Genomic DNA, 16,852 nt, shown 5'->3' with positions numbered 1-16,852 from the left:
AATTCCCAGCAATACCCAATGTCTATTTAAGCAAAAAAAAAAGATTTTGACATAAATTTTACATAAACCCTATACCCTAAATATTAACAACTTTTTTAGATAAACCGTTTATAGAACAAATATATTTGACATTTCAACATATCCAACAATGTAGAGCTACTATGGAGATAAATTTGACCTTAATTTCTATCTGGAAGAAAAAAAGTGACTGAACTGAGAGTGGAAAAGAAGATGATAAAAATTTTAAATTCCGAATGCAGACACTTTTGATTTGTTGAAAGACGATAAAAGCTTCAGCATATGCACGTAATAATTTCTCAGCTAAAAGACCCGATCCTTGTGCAAAGATGAAAAGCACATGCCTAAACTGAGGGCCGAGAGGAACCGAAAGATGGTGAAGTGAAATGTTAGAATGCCACAACTTTTTATTTGCACATATTTTAAAATTTTTATAGACCGGATTAAAATTTTTCACCTTTCGACTAGTGAACCGGGTCGAATCGCCTCTGAACCAGCGGACCGGCTTTACGTCCAGACTCCCCCCACATAATAATTTCTCTTGAACCGGAGTTCCGCACGATACGAGTGCCGCGGTTGTCACGTGATACAAACTCGGCTAAGGCCGATGTCACGTGCTGACGGTCTACTAAACCGCGATACAGAAAAGAAATTCTAAAATATTCGACTCTCGGCTGTAGATAGAGAGAGGAGAGAGAAAATAGGGATAAAGAGAGAGAATAGAGGGAGAAAGAGAGAGAACAGAGGGAGACATGGGGAAACCGGTGGAGATGAAGAGGAAGAAGAAGGGCCGCCCATCTCTCCTCGATCTCCAGAAGCGAAGCCTCCGTCTTCAGAAACAGCAGGAACAGCAGCAGCGCGAGCAAAGGCAGCTGAAGCGAAACCCTAACCCTAACTCCAACCCTTATGCCCGCTTCCCTAACACCCCTCCTGTCCGCCTCACCCACCGGAGCCGTAATCCCGACCCTGAGCCGCCATCGCCGGAAGAGGACGTGGACGATGCGTCTGTGGCGGCTTCTGTGGAGGACGATGAGGACGAAGATGAGCCCGCCAAGAGGAGAAAGGAGAAGAAGCTCAAGCTCGTGTTACACCTCCCTCACGCCGACGCCAATTCTTCCGATGCGGCCTGTGTGGCATCCGAATCGGACGGGGCTGCAACCAAGAGGCGGAAGATCGACGCTGCGGGAAAGGTCCGATTGGCTGACTGCAACTAAATGAAGCAAAATTACTATAGTTTTACGTTCGAATTGATCTGTGTGGATGCGGCGATCCGTTTTGTTGCAATGGAGTATCCCAACGTTTCATGGTTTTCGAGTATTTATAGATTTGGTTGGTTAGGTACGGGTTCTTGTTGGGGATCGGAATCGGTGCTTTTATTTCGGTGCGTGCTTTTTTTGGAATTTGTTCCCAGTTTGAATCTTTTTACTGGCGGCTTTCCATTCTGCGAGTTAGGAAAGCTTTTGCATTTGACGAGGTCAACGTTCTAAACTTTTAATCCTTTCTTGATGTGCCTCAGAGGCTTTTTTTTGGGGGTTTAAATTTATCTTCTTTTAATTTGCGTCAATCGTTATGTTTTCCTTCTCTTTAGATTTCGAACTCAAACTTCACCCAATTCTCCTTCGATTAATTGGAAAATTGGCTTCTGTTTTTGGGTTTTCCAGATATCCCGGGGTGGACCTGCTTGCAGAATTATGGATATTTTTAAAATATACCTTTTTTAAATGTTCTCCCGCTTTACCACTGTATATTTATGTGCATTTCTTTCTGTTGACTAATTTTATGATTTGTTTTCTAGCAGGCAGAAAGTAAAAATTCCTCCTGGAAAGCGACGGAAGCTTCTCAAGGTTTGATGCTAGTACATTTATTTCAAGAAAGAAAATTTAAACTTTTGAAGGGCGACGATTTATCTATTTTGGTGGTTTTGTTGTGATATTATTCTTTTATGATTTTTTAATTTTTCTCTGTTTTGTGCCAGGAGATAGATCAGATTTGGGCCCCACAACTGCTCTTCCAGACAAAAAATTATTGGAGTTCATCCTTGATAGACTACAGAAGTGAGTGCTTTGCTTTCTTTATGCTTTTGAATTCTATGGTTGTAGTAGTGTAGCTGTGTTCTCTGTGGCTGTTAAGTTCTTTTAACTAACTGACTCTGCTTTGCCTTCAGGAAGGACACCTATGGAGTTTTTTCGGAGCCTGTTGATCCAGAGGAGGTAAGATCTCTTTCTATATTTTGTTAATTGTATCAATTTATCATTCTGCCTGCTGATAGCTGATGATTTGGTGATCGTATATGTAGCTTCCAGATTACCATGGCATCATTGAACACCCAATGGATTTTGGGACTGTGCGAAGGAGACTCTCAAGTGGAGATTACAGGAATTTGGAGCATTTTGAGGTGGGAAACAAAGCTGTTAAAGTTCTTAAGTCATTTGTTTGGCCCCAAATTATTGTTTTCTTTCTATTTTTTCCATAAAGTTGCCTCCTTGGTAAAAAGCTAGTGGACTAATTAGTGGGTTGCATTCTTGCTGCAATCTGTTGAATTTTGTTTGGTATTTTATATTAGAGGAAATATTAAAGCAGAACTTTTTTGTGAATTTTTCCTGTCCATATTGCTAAGTTCTTGCTGTAAGAAGTGCAATAATTAAATTGTTGTCTTCCTTGGACTACCTGTCCTTATCTGTTATCTTGTTATCTTATGTAGTTAAAACATTTCTGTATGCTCCATAAGTAAGATTTTTGTTGTTTGATTGGCTTGTGTTTTTATATTATAGTTGAGGCCGACATTTGTTTGAAGGCCTTAGAAATATGTGGGATTTAGAAGAGATTTGAACAGGTCTTTAGTTATTTGATGTAAGCCTGATAAACAAACAGTACCGTTTATATTCTTTTAAAAACTGTTCATATTATCACCTTTTGTCTTAAGTAGCTCTTCTTGATGGTTAAACGACTGATGGATGTTGTCTGTAAGCAATTGATAACAACAACAACGACAACAACATCAAACATTTGTCCCACTACGTGGGGTCGGCTACATGAATCATTTTTCTCCACTGTGTCATGTTAAAAGTCAAATTCTCGTTTAAATCTAATAAGGAAATATCATATCTAATATTCTCTAACCAAGTCTTTTTAGGTTTACCTCTACCTTTCTTAATATAAGTCAAATTTAATGCCTCTACTTTCCTAAGCGGGTCATTGGAAGGCCGCCGTTTTATGTGACTAAACCATCTAGGGCGACTCTCTCTAATCTTATCTTCCACTGGAGCTGCACCAACCTTTTCATGAATATGCTTGCCACTCATCCACCTGAGCATCGTCATCTCTGATATTTACTGAAATTAAATTCCACCTTTTAGTGGTGCGACATTGTTGAGAAATAATATGACTGTTTTGTTTTTGGTTTTTAGCTGCTTTTGAAAACAATGATTCAATGACTAATTAGCAGCACCAAATAGTTGAACCGGAGAAGATGATTGATTTATGATCATTACTGGAGAGTTGTGAAATAAATGCTCATCTTTCCTTCTTTGGCATCTAATGAAATTGAGTTTATTGTTTCTGGGGGTCATACTAATTAGGTTCACCGTTCATCCATTTGCTCTACTTGGCAATAGTAAGTTTATTGAATCATGAAAGATCAGTGCATTGATTACAGGTTCTGTGTTCTGTCTTGTTTAAGCTATTATGATGGCTTGTCTTCTTGCAGGTGCAAGGCTGAGCTAGTTATAAAAACTGTTTGTTTTTCTAGTTAAAATTCTAGAATGTTCTTGCTACTCTTGTAGGATTACCTCAATCATGTCAGTCTGCTAATTTTGATGTTGAACAATACAACATGCAAAATTCCTTAGGGGTCACCTTCCCCTGAGCTGTTTACCTTGACCTAGTGCTTATGGGCTGCTAGGTTATGTGCTTCTGTTTATTTGATTTCCCCTTTAGTAAGTGGTCAACTTGTAAATTAAGGAGAAATAGGTAAGTGTAATTTGGTTAGTTTTCTTGATTCTCTCCACTTAAATCTCTTCCTTTTTCCTTTCTTGGCCATTGCCTTAATTTTTAGATATTAAAATTGCAATATTACATTTAAGTTCCACCTAAAATCATATTTGCAAATCAATCCTTTCAAAGTTGATTTACAAATATTTTTGAAAGCCTTAAAAATCACGGTTCCTCATTTTGCTCCTGCAAATGAGAACACTTATTCTTCTTTTGTCTCTTGGGCTTGTATTTTCTTCTTGCATCCATAGGCTTCAAAGTAGGATGCGATGAATCATTCCTCTTCATTGATGCAAATCAACAATTGAGATGACACTTATTGTGCTTTTCATCAGGAAGTGAGCTCTTGTTTTCTTATTAGGATCCTTTAGTATGGTAACCTTCTTCATCTCCTTGAAGGTGGAATAATAGAAATTTTTTTGCCTTCTAAAGTAGATAGTATCAATATCTCATATATAATGCACGGTCTAGTAGCACAAGGCTTGCACTAAGTATTGCAATTTTACTTACTACATCAGTAAAATATCTAGAGAAAGCAAAACTTAAGAGCATATTGTCTAATGACCTAATAATATATTGCTTTTTGAAACCAACTTAGGGAATAAGTTTTTGGATACTAAGTAATTACTAATCCTAGTCTCACAACCAAAGTTGTAGAGGTAAGATTTTTTTCACTACCTGGATCCAAAAGAGTACAATGGAGGGTAGATTCCATGTGAATCTTGAGGTGAATAAGCTCTCTAGCTTCATCATTACGTGTGCATGCAATATTAAGGACAATGCAGGACCCACCTTTATCACTCCTTCAATTACTTATTTTTAAGTAACATTGAAGGCTTTTTTATTCTTTTTTTTCACATTTTGACCTCTCTTGTGGATGTAAATTCTATCCATCCCTAAGTTTTTGCTCTAGTTTTTTGCAGCTGCGACACGATGGTTTGGTACGATTTTGGGACTGTGCGAAGGAGACTCTCAAGTGGAGCTTACAGGAATTTGGAGCATTTTGAGGTGGGAAACAAAGCTGTTAAAGTTCTTAAGTCATTTGTTTGGCCCCAAATTATTGTTTTTCTTTCTGTTTTTTCCATAAAGTTGCCTCCTTGGTAAAAAGCTAATGGACTAATTAGTGGGTTGCATTCTTGCTGCAATCTGTTGAATTTTGTTTGGTATTTTATATTAGGGGAAATATTAAAGCAGAACTTTTTTGTGAATTTTTCCTGTCTATATTGCTAAGTTCTTGCTGTAAGAAGTGCAATAATTAAATTGTCGTCTTCCTTGGACTACCTGTCCTTATCTGTTATCTTGTTATCTTATGTAGTTAAAACATTTATGTATGCTTTTTGTTATTTGGATTGGCTTGTGTTTTTATATTATAGTTGAGGCCGACATTTGTTTGGAGGCCTTAGAAATATGTGGGATTTAGAAGAGATTTGAACAGGTCTTTAGTTATTTGCTGTAAGCCTGATAAACAAACAGTACCGTTTATATTCTTTTAAAAACTGTTCATATTATCACCTTTTGTCTTAAGTAGCTCTTCTTGATGGTTAAACGACTGATGGATGCTGTCTGTAAGCAATTGATAAAGTCAACAACAACAACAAAAACATCAAACATTTGTTCCACTACATGAGGTCGGCTACATGAATCCTTTTTTTCTCCACTATGTCATGTTAAAAGTCAAATTCTCGTTTAAATCTAATAAGGAAATATCATATCTAATATTCTTTATCCAAGTCTTTTTAGGTCTACCTCTACCTTTCTTAACATAAGTCAAATTTAATGCCTCTACTTTCCTAACCGGGTCATTGGAAGGCCGCTTTTTTATGTGACTAAACCATCTAGGGCGACTCTCTCTATTCTTATCTTCCACTGGAGCTACACCAACCTTTTCATGAATATGCTCGCCACTCATCCACCTGAGCATCCTCATCTCTGATATTTACTGAAATTAAATTCCACCTTTCAGTGGTGCGACATTGTTGAGAAATAATATGACTGTGTTGTTTTTGGTTTTTAGCTGCTTTTGAAAACAATGATTCAATGACTAATTAGCAGCACCAAATAGTGAACCGGAGAAGATTGATTTATGATCATTATTGGAGAGTTGTGAAATAAATGCTCATCTTTCCTTCTTTGGCATCTAACGAAATTGAGTTTATTGTTTCTGGGGGTCATACTAATTAGGTTCTTTCCTTCTAGCATAATAATTTAAATCCAGGCGGTGTGGGACTAAAGAGCCTACAATTTTTTTTTTAATAAATTTTTTAGATGCCGCGGAGGAGAGAGAAAGAGGCGGGAGTTAAAAGGGGATTAATTATATTTTTAATTACTTACCATAGAAAATTAAAATTGAGAGGGAATTAGGAATGTTTATTTTGGGAAAGAGGGTTGATTTGAATTTAGATTTGGGAGGGAATTATGAAGGTTTATTTAGGGAAATGGGGTTGATTTGAATTCAGATTTGCGAGGGAATTAGGAAGGTTTATTTAGGATTAATTAGGTTATTTTATTTTCATTATGTGATTCTGTGTTTTGGGAGTAATTTTCTTTTGCTTTGTTCCTAGTGGCGCATAGGATTTGCGGAGAGTCGATTTACCTCTCAAATAGTAGATCAACTTGTATCTTGCTTTGCTTTTTTCGATATCAATAAAATTAGCCCATAATCTCTTTTTTTCCGTTAATTTATGTTGTGTTTACTCTTCGTTATTGCTATTTTTTTGGCTGTGTCAAGATCGAATTCCTATCAAATTGGTATCAGAGCAACCTTTTTTGCACCTATGCTGGCTAAGAAGGTTGATGCATTGGAGGAGAAGCTTGATGGGAAAGTTGGAAATCTGAAATATGAATTCGGAGAGCAAATTTCAGCAATTGAGGGCAGATTTTCAAATATGGAAGAGATGATGAAAAGGATGTTAGAGTTTCAATCTAAGATGACATCATCAGAAGCAAGGGCTTTGTTAACCGCACAAGGAATTGGCAAAAACCTTAATATAGGGATGATGAGAGAGGATCAGGAGATGAAAATTTTGGGGGAAGAAAATGAGATGCTACATTTGGAGCCACTTTCAAATAGGGGAAAGGGTGAAGGGTATGGTTGGAACTGGTATGGGGAAGAGGGAAACATAGAGGGATCACAACATCCGTTACACCGAAGGAGAAAGAAGCAATTGGGGTTGTGTTGATCCTAGGGTAAGAAAGTTGAAGATGCTTGTTTTTTAGGGAGAAGATGCTTACGGGTGGATTTATCATGTGGAGCGATATTTTGATGTAAGTGGGTTGACAGAAGATGAAAAACGCACTATAGTGGCTTTATATTTGGAGGGGAAGGCTCTGTCCTAGTACTAGTGGAGAGACTTGCGAGATTTGATTCGATCATGGAGGGAGTTCAAAGACTATCAATGTCATGATCCAACCCGGCCGGAACGGATCCCGCTCGCATCGGGTCGCGATGGAAATTGAAATTCAGGATCTAGTTTTGGAATTTGCTTCAGAACTTTCTTCCAAGTATTCAAACAAACAGAAACACAGAGCTGCTATAAACTTCAAATACATAGAACAGTTCATCTATATTTTCTTTCATCAAAATAATCATGTACAATACAGTGCATGGCTGCAGACAGAGAGAACAGAACAGAAAAGTCATGACTGTATAAAAATAAAAAATATAAAACAATGTTTAAAATTGCGTATTCGAGTATTGAGGCATTTTTCATTCGTGAGGCGAGGCGTAAGCCTCAAGGCGTTTTGAGGCGTAAGCATCAAAATCAAAATATTGCGTAAACATAAAATGATAAATTTTTTATATACTAATGAGTGAATAATATAAAACATAAAAAAATATAAGATATGAAGTGAAATCAAAATATCCCAATAATAAGACAACATGAAATATAGTTCAACTCAAAAGTATATCTTTTCCAAATCCCATTATTCTTTTCATTAACATATAATTTCAATTTCCAAAAATAAACAGCAATGACATATCACATAAGAACTCATAAGTCATTAGCACTGTAATTACTAAGGGGTTATTCATTTGAATCATCATTATGATGAACTGCTCTCTCCCTTTCCTCCTCTCCTATAGAGTCCAATGTCGGGCATTTACTTCAAGATTTATGTAAGTCATACCAGTGAGGCGAGGTGGGCCTCAAGGCGGGCCTCAAACAACTTGAGGCGCAAGCCTCATAAAAAAACTCAAGGCGTAAGCATCGAGGCGTTTTTTATTGGAATTGCGCAAAGGCGGGCCTCAAGGCGAGCCTCATATTGCGCAATTTTAAACCATGATACAAAATATCTAATCACTGATCAGACACAGAACTGCTAGTCCAAGACTTCCTTCCCTTTCCCAGAACCTGAAAACCACGCAGAAAACAAGGATGAGCTAACAGCTCAGCAAGATTACACTCACCAATCAAAATCTCCAGAAATTCACAACAGAAAACACATCAGAAGTAGTTATTCAAATAGCCGTATAGAATTCAAACAGTCGTACAGAAATCATATAACAGACAGAACAGATACTTGATCAAAGAGAAATCAAATCACAGATACATGAATTTAAATCAGAGTGCATAACAGATCTTATAAAACTTATAAAACTTTCAAATCACAGAACGGATCGGATCGTACAAATCAGAATTCAAATCAAATAAAATAATCACATTTCAGATATCACATTTCACATATCACATATCAGATATCCCTGATCCTGACAGAATCTCGACGGATTCTGACCCCTTATGCCTTCCTTTCCTGACACTGACATAATCTCAGATTATGGCCCCTTATGTCTCCCTTTGTGCTTATAGCACCAGAACAGAATAGATATACAGAATTTTCAGAACAGAACTTATTTTCAGATTTCTCAGATTTTTCCCTGACACTGACAGAATCTCAAAGGATTCTGGCCCCTTATAACTCCCTTCTGATAGCACATCACATCAGAACATTCAATTCAGAAAATCAGATTTCGTCAGAAAATCGTCAGCGGCATAACGACAGTATACAAAATTTACATAAAATTGACAGATTCAGAAATTTACCAAATTATCCCAGATACTGTAAAACATCATTCTATGACTTTCATTGTACTGAAGCAACGTTTTTCAACATCCAGATAAATCGTAGTTCAACTAAAACACCGCCGAATTCAAAATACCCGGTAAACATTTTCCAGAAAATACTTAAAACGTGCACAAATATCATCTCAGAAACATACCAAAAGTTACGCGGTAAAAAGTTCATCAGTACAAAACGGAATCAATTATTTGCTAACGGAAATAAAATTCGAAATAGAAAAGTCGTCAAAAATCTCATTTCTGAAAATTGAAAAAGGCGGAATGTGCCTTACCTTGAGTCGGTCAACTTTTTCAACTGCAGCTACGGACAGAAGTTGCCCAAAAATCACTTTTTTTTTCCTTTTTCCTTCGATTTTCTCTCCTGGGCTTTTCTCTCTCTTCAAAAGATCTCATTTCCATATATATCCAACCAGATCGTCCCGGACGATCCCAAATCGTCCCGGGACGATTTGCCCTTTGGATAAATTTCATTCAGACGAAATTATTATCGTATCAGGACAAGTTGATCTCGGGAGAAATTTCGTACGGACGAACCTCATTTCGTCCCGGGACGAACCTTCCAGCCAGAATTTTCTTCACAACCTGTACCGATCGTCCCAGGACGATCCAACTTCGTCCTGGACGATCCTGGAAGGAAAACATGAAACACGAGCTTTCACAATCAATTAGAACGTTTTTGAACTAATCAGAAAGGAGACTTCTATGAACATTTTTTTGCTCTGGTGCAGGAGGGGTCGATGATAGAGTACCGGGAGAAGTTCGAATATTTCTGAAGCCGACTAGGAAGGTTGTCAGAGACTGTGTTGACGGGAACATTATGAAGGGGCTCAAGCCTGATATTCGAGAAGTTGTTTGAGTACTGAGACAATGTGGTTTAAGGGAGGTTATGGAGTTAGCTTAGTTGGTGGAGGATAAGAACTCCTTGGAGAGGAGTAGCCGTAACAACAGTTTGGGAGTCTCGTATAACCACTACATTTCTGACACCAAAGGTGCAAACAGTGCCTATTCAGAAGGAAACCCCGAGGGATTAAAGTCTCGGGGAGTACGATCAGGGGGAACTTCAAGAGGTTGGTTAAGTCTCAAATTCAGGAAGTGTGAGGGCCAAGGGATTATGCTTTAGGTGTGCTGAGAAGTTCACTTTAGGCCACCGTTATAAAGACCATTCATTATAGGTCCTAATAGCCTGCGATGAGGAGGAAGATGCTTCAGAGGAGGAATTATAGGAGGAAGATGATCACCTACACTTAGATCTTGCAGAGGTATCTCATAACTCAATGGTTAGGTTCACACTGAGCCACACCATGAAAGTTAAGGGGAAGATCAGGCATCGGGAGGTGGTAGTATTGGTAGATAGTGGAGCTACCCACATCTTCATTTCCAACAGGATGGTGAATCAGTTGGGATTGGAATCAGTGGACATGGGGCTTTGCGTTTATGTTGGGATCATGAAAAGTAGAGAGGAGTAGAGGAATTTGCAAAGGTTGATTCTAATTCTTCTAGAGCTTCAGGTATTGGAAGACTTTCTACTATTGAATTTGGAGAACATGGATGTGATACTAGGAATGAAGTAGCTGCAGAAGTTGGGGAAGACCAAGATTGATTGGAATACTCTAACAATGGAGTTCAAGATTAAGGGGAGGAGAGTGGTTATTAGAGGGGATCCTAGTTTTTCCAAAATTATGATTTCACTCAAAATCATGTTGAGTGCAATCCGGGGTGAAGGAGTGGAATTTTTGGTGGAGCTGTAGAGTTTGGAAGGATAAGAGGATGGGGACAAAATAGAAGCATCAGATATGATTCAACAACTCCTATAGCAATATGGAGAGGTGTTCCAACCAATTTAAGGGTTCCCTCTTTCGCAGGAGCACGAGTATGCTATTTTCTTAATGGAAGGAGTCTCACATATATGTGTTCGTCATCCCCAAATCTAGAATGATGAGATTAAGAGATTGATCAGATATATGCTTGAGGTAGGGATCATTAGACCCAATGTCAGTTCATTTTCTCGTTCAACGCTATTAGTGAAAAAGAAATATGATAGTTGGAGGTTTTGCATGAACTACCGGGCGTTGAATAAGGATACAGTTCCAAACAAGTTTCCTATTCCAGTGATTAATAAATTGTTGAATGAGCTTTATGAAGCGGTGTTTTTCTCGAAGATTGATCTAAAGTTAGGGTGCCATCAAATCCGAATGAGGCCCGAGGATTTTCCCAAGATGGCATTTAGGACTCATGAGGGATACTATGAGTTTTTAATGATGCATTTTGACCTCACTAATGCTTCAGCTACTCTTCACCTAATGAACAGGGTATTCCAACTCTACGGTGGTTTGTGTCAATCTTCTTTGATGATATTTAAAGCTGGACTGAGGAGGAGCACTTAGAACAGTTGGGATTTGTGTTATCCACTCAGCGAGACCATCACTTGTTTGCCAATCTAAAGAAATGCTCATTCGCTCAACCTAGAGTGGAGTATTTAGGGTACGTGGTATCACAGGAAGGAGTACCAACTAGCTAGAGCAAAATTGAGGCCATGCTGAGGTGGCCAATACCCAAGAACTTGAGGGAGTTGAGAGGATTGTTGTGACTTACAGGCTACTACAGAAGGTTTGTGAAGGGTTGCAGTTCAATAGCTTGGCCTTTGATCGAACATCCAAAGAAGGATAATTTTAATTAGGGTGAAGCAACTACTAAGGCTTATGAGGAGTTGAATAAGGCGATGACCAGCGTGCCAGTGTTATCCTTGGCCACTTCGGTCAGGCAGAAAGTGATATTGCCATTGCTGTAAACTCCTTGGCTTCATATATTTAAATGCAATTAATCTCTTCCACATGAGGGAAATCACTAGTATTTTCTTTATAAGGTTTTGATGAGTCTATTGAAAATACATGGAAGGAAGAAAGTTCCCCTGCAACGAACCATTATGCCTAAATTTTCCCAAAACTTGAGAGTTGAAGGTATGGATATCATCTTCAAAAGCTCTGATACCAAAGCCCCTTCTTCAAGATGATAGCAAATAATGCGCCACTTAGTTCAAATGATTTTACTTCCATTCTCTTTGACCTCCCACATAAATTTGTTAAAAAATTAATCAATAAGGTTAATAACTTTCATAGTGGGAATATGTGAGTGTATATGTGTGTGTTATTGTACCCGGTAACAGGTATTAATCATATAGATATAAGTTTACTGTTATATATGTATGTCATGTCATATTTTTGAAGATTTTCCATGTTGGTTTATTCATCTTGTGTTTGACTGTGCCTGACAAATTAAAGCAAAATGTTGAGAAGCATTTAAAACACAACTTTGCTACAAGTTGCAGCATTGCATATGGAAGGCTTCATCTCTATTAAATTTTGTTGGGCTCAATGGGAAGGTCTGTAATAATTTAGTAATCCCAACCTTCTGGATATCAACAATGGATCAGCATTGCAAATGACAATCGTTATCAAGAGGACCTTCTATCTTACAAGAAGAGGGAATTAATTATGAGATTTGTGTTCTCATTCATTTGGTTTGTACTTGCATGACCAAATACGGCTGGCTCGCACAATTTGCTAATGTTTCGGACCAAAGATAGGCCTATACGACTGTATTACTTGCTTTAGTGATTTCATGATCTAATGGCTACCTTGATTCTTGAAAACGTATTGCATAAATACCAAAGTATACATTTTATAGAAAAGGTTTATCAGCAGTTATCTGGGCCAGCCTGCTATTGTAATAGGCTGCTACTTATCTAATGAAGGTTCTGAATAAATTTTGAAATTTCTACCATACAGCTTTATACTTCTTGGATTGATAGAATTACACAAGAGCGTCAGTTATGCATTTGTCCTGATGTTTGTTCTTGGCATTGTAATATTTGCTCATGGTATGAACTTGCTTGAGAAGATTTTCCGATGAATTTTCAAGTTATTTGTGCTTTAGGCTGTAAACTATGGCCTCATTTGTTTCTCCTTAATTACGCCGTTTTCGATTTAAATCGGCGAAAACAGTTACTGTGTGTTGTTTGGTAACACGCCTTTTGCATAATCTCTTTTCCTATACCTCCGTAATGCTGCCGATCTCAAAAGAAAAAAAAATGTCGCTTACCCAAACTCCGCTTACTCCATTTCTTTAAACTCCGCTTCTGCAAAAGAAATGCCGCAACCAAACGAGGCCTATGACTTAAAAGTTCTGCTATTAGCTGTATTCTTATTTTTATCAGTCACCTTATTTTGCTAGAATTCTACAGAAGCCTTATTTTTTATTGTATGTTGTTACATATGCAGAAAGATGTATTCTTAATAAGCTCGAATGCCATGCGTTACAATGCTTCAGATACAATTTACTTTCGGCAGGTATATTATCACAAACTGTACTGAGACTGTAAAATGTGCTGTATATGATCTTTTCTCTCAGGAAACATCTAAAGAAATTGGTTTTCTTATCCAGGCACGGTCCATTCATGAGCTGGCTAAGAAAAGTTTTGAGAACTTGAGACAAGAGAGCGATGATAATAATGATCCAGAGCCAAAAATAGCCCGCAGAGGTCGGCCTCCTGGCACCGGAAAGAACAATATTAACCGGCCAGTCGGCAGGCCTCCGGCAGAGCGGGCGGGTTCTGAATTTTCTTCTGAAGCTTCCCTTGCTAATGCTTCTAATGGCAACCTTTCTTCAAGTCCCATGACTGAGGCTCTTAGAAGAGGATCAGGATTTCATAAGCCTGATGTACCAGATTTATCTGCCATGGCTCCTCAATGTTTTCAGAGTTCTGATTCATATATTTTAAACAGTGAGCATAAATTAGAGAAAAGTGAAGATTTTTCAGGTCTTTATTTGTATTGTTGAATTAGTTTCAATCATGATGGTTTTAATTTTTAATATTTTTCCTTGAAAAATATCAGTTCTTATTCCAGTTTCTTAATATTTCAGGCACTACTATCGTTGCAGGGAGTGTGTGGAAAGGGCCCTCAAAATCTGGAAAAAAACTTTCTGCTAAAGACGAGAATTGGCGAGATACACATAAGCAATACCAGCTCTCCTCCACGCCAGAGTTGCCTGCGCGGACAGCTCCTGCTGGAGACAGAAAGATTTTGGTGCCAGTGAGTGTAGTTTTAATTCACGCTTTCTTTTAAAGCTGATCTTAATTTTGGTCTCTAGAATGCTATGTAGTGGCTTAAGTCCTTTGTTGTAATCATTTCAATTCTATCCAATGACTTCACAATTCTTTTTTTATAATACAACAACAACAACATCATCAAGCCTTTGTCCCACTATGTGCGGTCGGCTACATGCATCCTTTTTCGCCATTGTGTCCTGTTAAAGGTTAAATTCTCATTTAAATCTAATAAAGAAAGATTATTTCTAATATTTTCTAAACAAATTTTTTTAGGTCTACCTCTGAATTTCTTAAGATAAGTCAAATCTAATACCTCAACTTTCCTAACCGGGTCATCGGAAGGCCACCGTTTAATGTGGCCAAACCATCTAAGGCGACTCTCTAATCTTATCTTCCACTAGAGCTGCTGCCGTTGCCAGGTCCCAAGTCGTAGATGAGAAAAGTGGAGGGTTGCATTAGTTAGTCGACAGCTAGCATAAAACTTATCGAATAATCACATGAATTCTTTAAAAAATCCTATTTTTATAATCACTACAACAAAGACGTGTTCAATTCTCCAGGAATAAAAAATAGTTGGGATGACATGCTGCTCACAAAAATTCATAGCATTTGGTTATTCTCTTGATGATATTTGTCACTAATCCATGTTTGCCTGATATCATTTGTCTCAGGTTGGTCTTCATGTGGAGTTCGCATATGCCAGGAGCCTTGCTCGTTTCGCCGCAAACCTGGGTCCAATCGGCTGGAAATTGGCTGCGAAAAGGATCGAGAAGGCGCTCCCTCCCGGGACCAAATTTGGACCTGGATGGGTTGGGGAAAGTGATCATCCTCGGCCACCTCAGTGCGGACTGTTCTTGACACCCTCTCTTACTCCTTCCTTAACACATTCAAATGTCTCAACAGCGTCAAGAGATAAATGTTCAGAAGTGGCTGAACAAGAGTGTCACTTTAAGACTTCTCCATCTACAACTTCTGTAGCTTCTACCAGCAGAATATCTGATAGCAATTCGGCTAAAGCTTCATCCCAGCTTCATCAGATAACAATGTTGCAAGCACCAGTAAATGGATTCAAAGCTCCATTCTCGCCTAGCATGTATCAATTGAGTAAGTTCGCCACGCCGAATGCCACTCCGAGCAACTTTGGCTTATAGGTAGTAACAACCACAGCTCAGTTTCAAGCAACAGCAGCAATCAATCCCAGTCATCAAACGCTTACTACCCAATTCCTGGGTAGGATGAGAGTTGCCAAGCCCGGGCACAAACCATGGAATCCCTTTGCCTTGTTCCCGTGAAGGGCGATCGCCTTTTTGGAAACTTGGAAATTCAGTTTCCAGTTTGGTTCTGCTCCCTGCAGGGAATTCACAGCAGCCTGATGATCTAGTATCGTAGTTGCGAAAGGGAAACCGGACGCTACTTATTTCACCGCAAAGCGCGCTCCGATGCTCGAGTTTTGGTCACAATTAAGGTTTCGTTTGGGATGGCTTTCTTCTTGCTTACTAAAATAGCTTTTCAGTACAAAAATTTCTTGAATTTAAAATTTTTGTACTAAAAAATCGTTTTAAAAAGCAGTACGAAAGCTGTCCCAAGTGGGATAGTTCTTGAAATTTAGGGGACCTTCCAACCTTCCAGATGCTGCTTCCAAGCTCTTCAGCTTCTAGTGGCTATGTGCTCCAATGAGGCAAGGTATCATTCCTCTTATCTTAGAAGTATAATTCATCAGAGCTTTTAGAAAAGCTGCAGGTGTGTTTTGGGATTTATCTTCTCAAAATTTTTGTCAAGTTTTAGTGATTTAATACTGGGAAGAATCAGTAGAATTGAGGTTCCATTTTTGTACAGAGAAATTGATGAACACATCAGTGAAATGAAGTAGGAAATTGTCATCTTAGCATTCCTTATACCAAATTCTTTTGTGCAGTTATACTAACTGAGTTTACAGTCTTCTTCTTATAGTTTTATTGGTTTGAGAATATGAGAATTTGCATACATATCACAGAACTTTTATATATTTACATATATAACATTGAAGTGAACATGAAGATTTAGATGTTAGATATGTAAATATATGAAAAATTGGGGCATATATATAAACTTCTTTTAGAAAATGTATAATAAGTGATATTTTGGTGTCAATGAGTACTTATTTGAATGATTAAGTTTAGGGTTTAGCTTAACCTATGGTTAGCAATTTGTATGTATGGTTGTACTGATATTGTATGCTTAGGGAATTTACATAAATACCACAAAATTTTGAGTAGGGATATTTTGAGCCAATCATTTGCAATTGTTTTCATTTAGGCTACTACACTCATTTTATTAATTATCATTATTATTATTATTATTTTAAGGAATAATGAGTGTTCAAAATAAGAGAAGATTGGAGTTGGTAACTGGCTGAATGCAAAGCAAAGTCTTTGTTTAGTGGTTGTTTAAAAAAAAAATTGTTTAGTTTTTATATTTTTTATTCTATTTATATTTTAATTGAAATAAAGTAGATATGATATATTAAAAAGTTTATTTATTTAGTTAATATTAAATAAATTGATTTATGTGATACTGACGATAATTTTTAATTGAGTGGCAGCAAAAGTCATCAATAGGGGTGTCAATATTGGATTCGACTCGAAAATCCGACCCGAACCTAACCCAAAAATTTCGGGTT

The 16,852-nt window shown here is 37.8% G+C and overlaps 1 protein-coding gene across 3 annotated transcripts; it reads left to right on the top strand.

The window, feature by feature from the left end:
* The first annotated feature begins 693 nt into the window (after nucleotides 1-693).
* On the top strand, nucleotides 694-15,616 carry LOC110101750 (bromodomain-containing protein DDB_G0270170). 3 transcript variants are annotated; one of them, XM_020829794.2, is made up of 9 exons: nucleotides 694-1,208; nucleotides 1,817-1,862; nucleotides 1,994-2,072; nucleotides 2,183-2,228; nucleotides 2,315-2,413; nucleotides 13,364-13,432; nucleotides 13,527-13,902; nucleotides 14,007-14,176; nucleotides 14,865-15,616. In XM_020829794.2, the coding sequence occupies exons 1-9, from the start codon at nucleotides 771-773 to the stop codon at nucleotides 15,342-15,344; spliced, it is 1,803 nt and encodes a 600-aa protein (XP_020685453.1). In that variant the 5' UTR covers nucleotides 694-770; the 3' UTR covers nucleotides 15,345-15,616. The 3 variants fall into 3 exon arrangements, with proteins under 3 accessions (XP_020685453.1, XP_020685455.1, XP_020685452.1); XM_020829796.2 differs by having other exon boundaries at nucleotides 1,814-1,862; nucleotides 13,527-13,866; XM_020829793.2 differs by having other exon boundaries at nucleotides 1,814-1,862.
* The last annotated feature ends 1,236 nt before the right edge of the window (nucleotides 15,617-16,852 follow it).

The sequence above is a fragment of the Dendrobium catenatum genome, unplaced genomic scaffold (assembly GCF_001605985.2).
Source record: "Dendrobium catenatum unplaced genomic scaffold, ASM160598v2 fragScaff_scaffold_772, whole genome shotgun sequence".
Taxonomy (NCBI): Eukaryota; Viridiplantae; Streptophyta; class Magnoliopsida; order Asparagales; family Orchidaceae; genus Dendrobium; species Dendrobium catenatum.
Note: the sequence above shows the minus strand (reverse complement) of the source record. Positions and strands in the feature narration are given on the sequence as shown.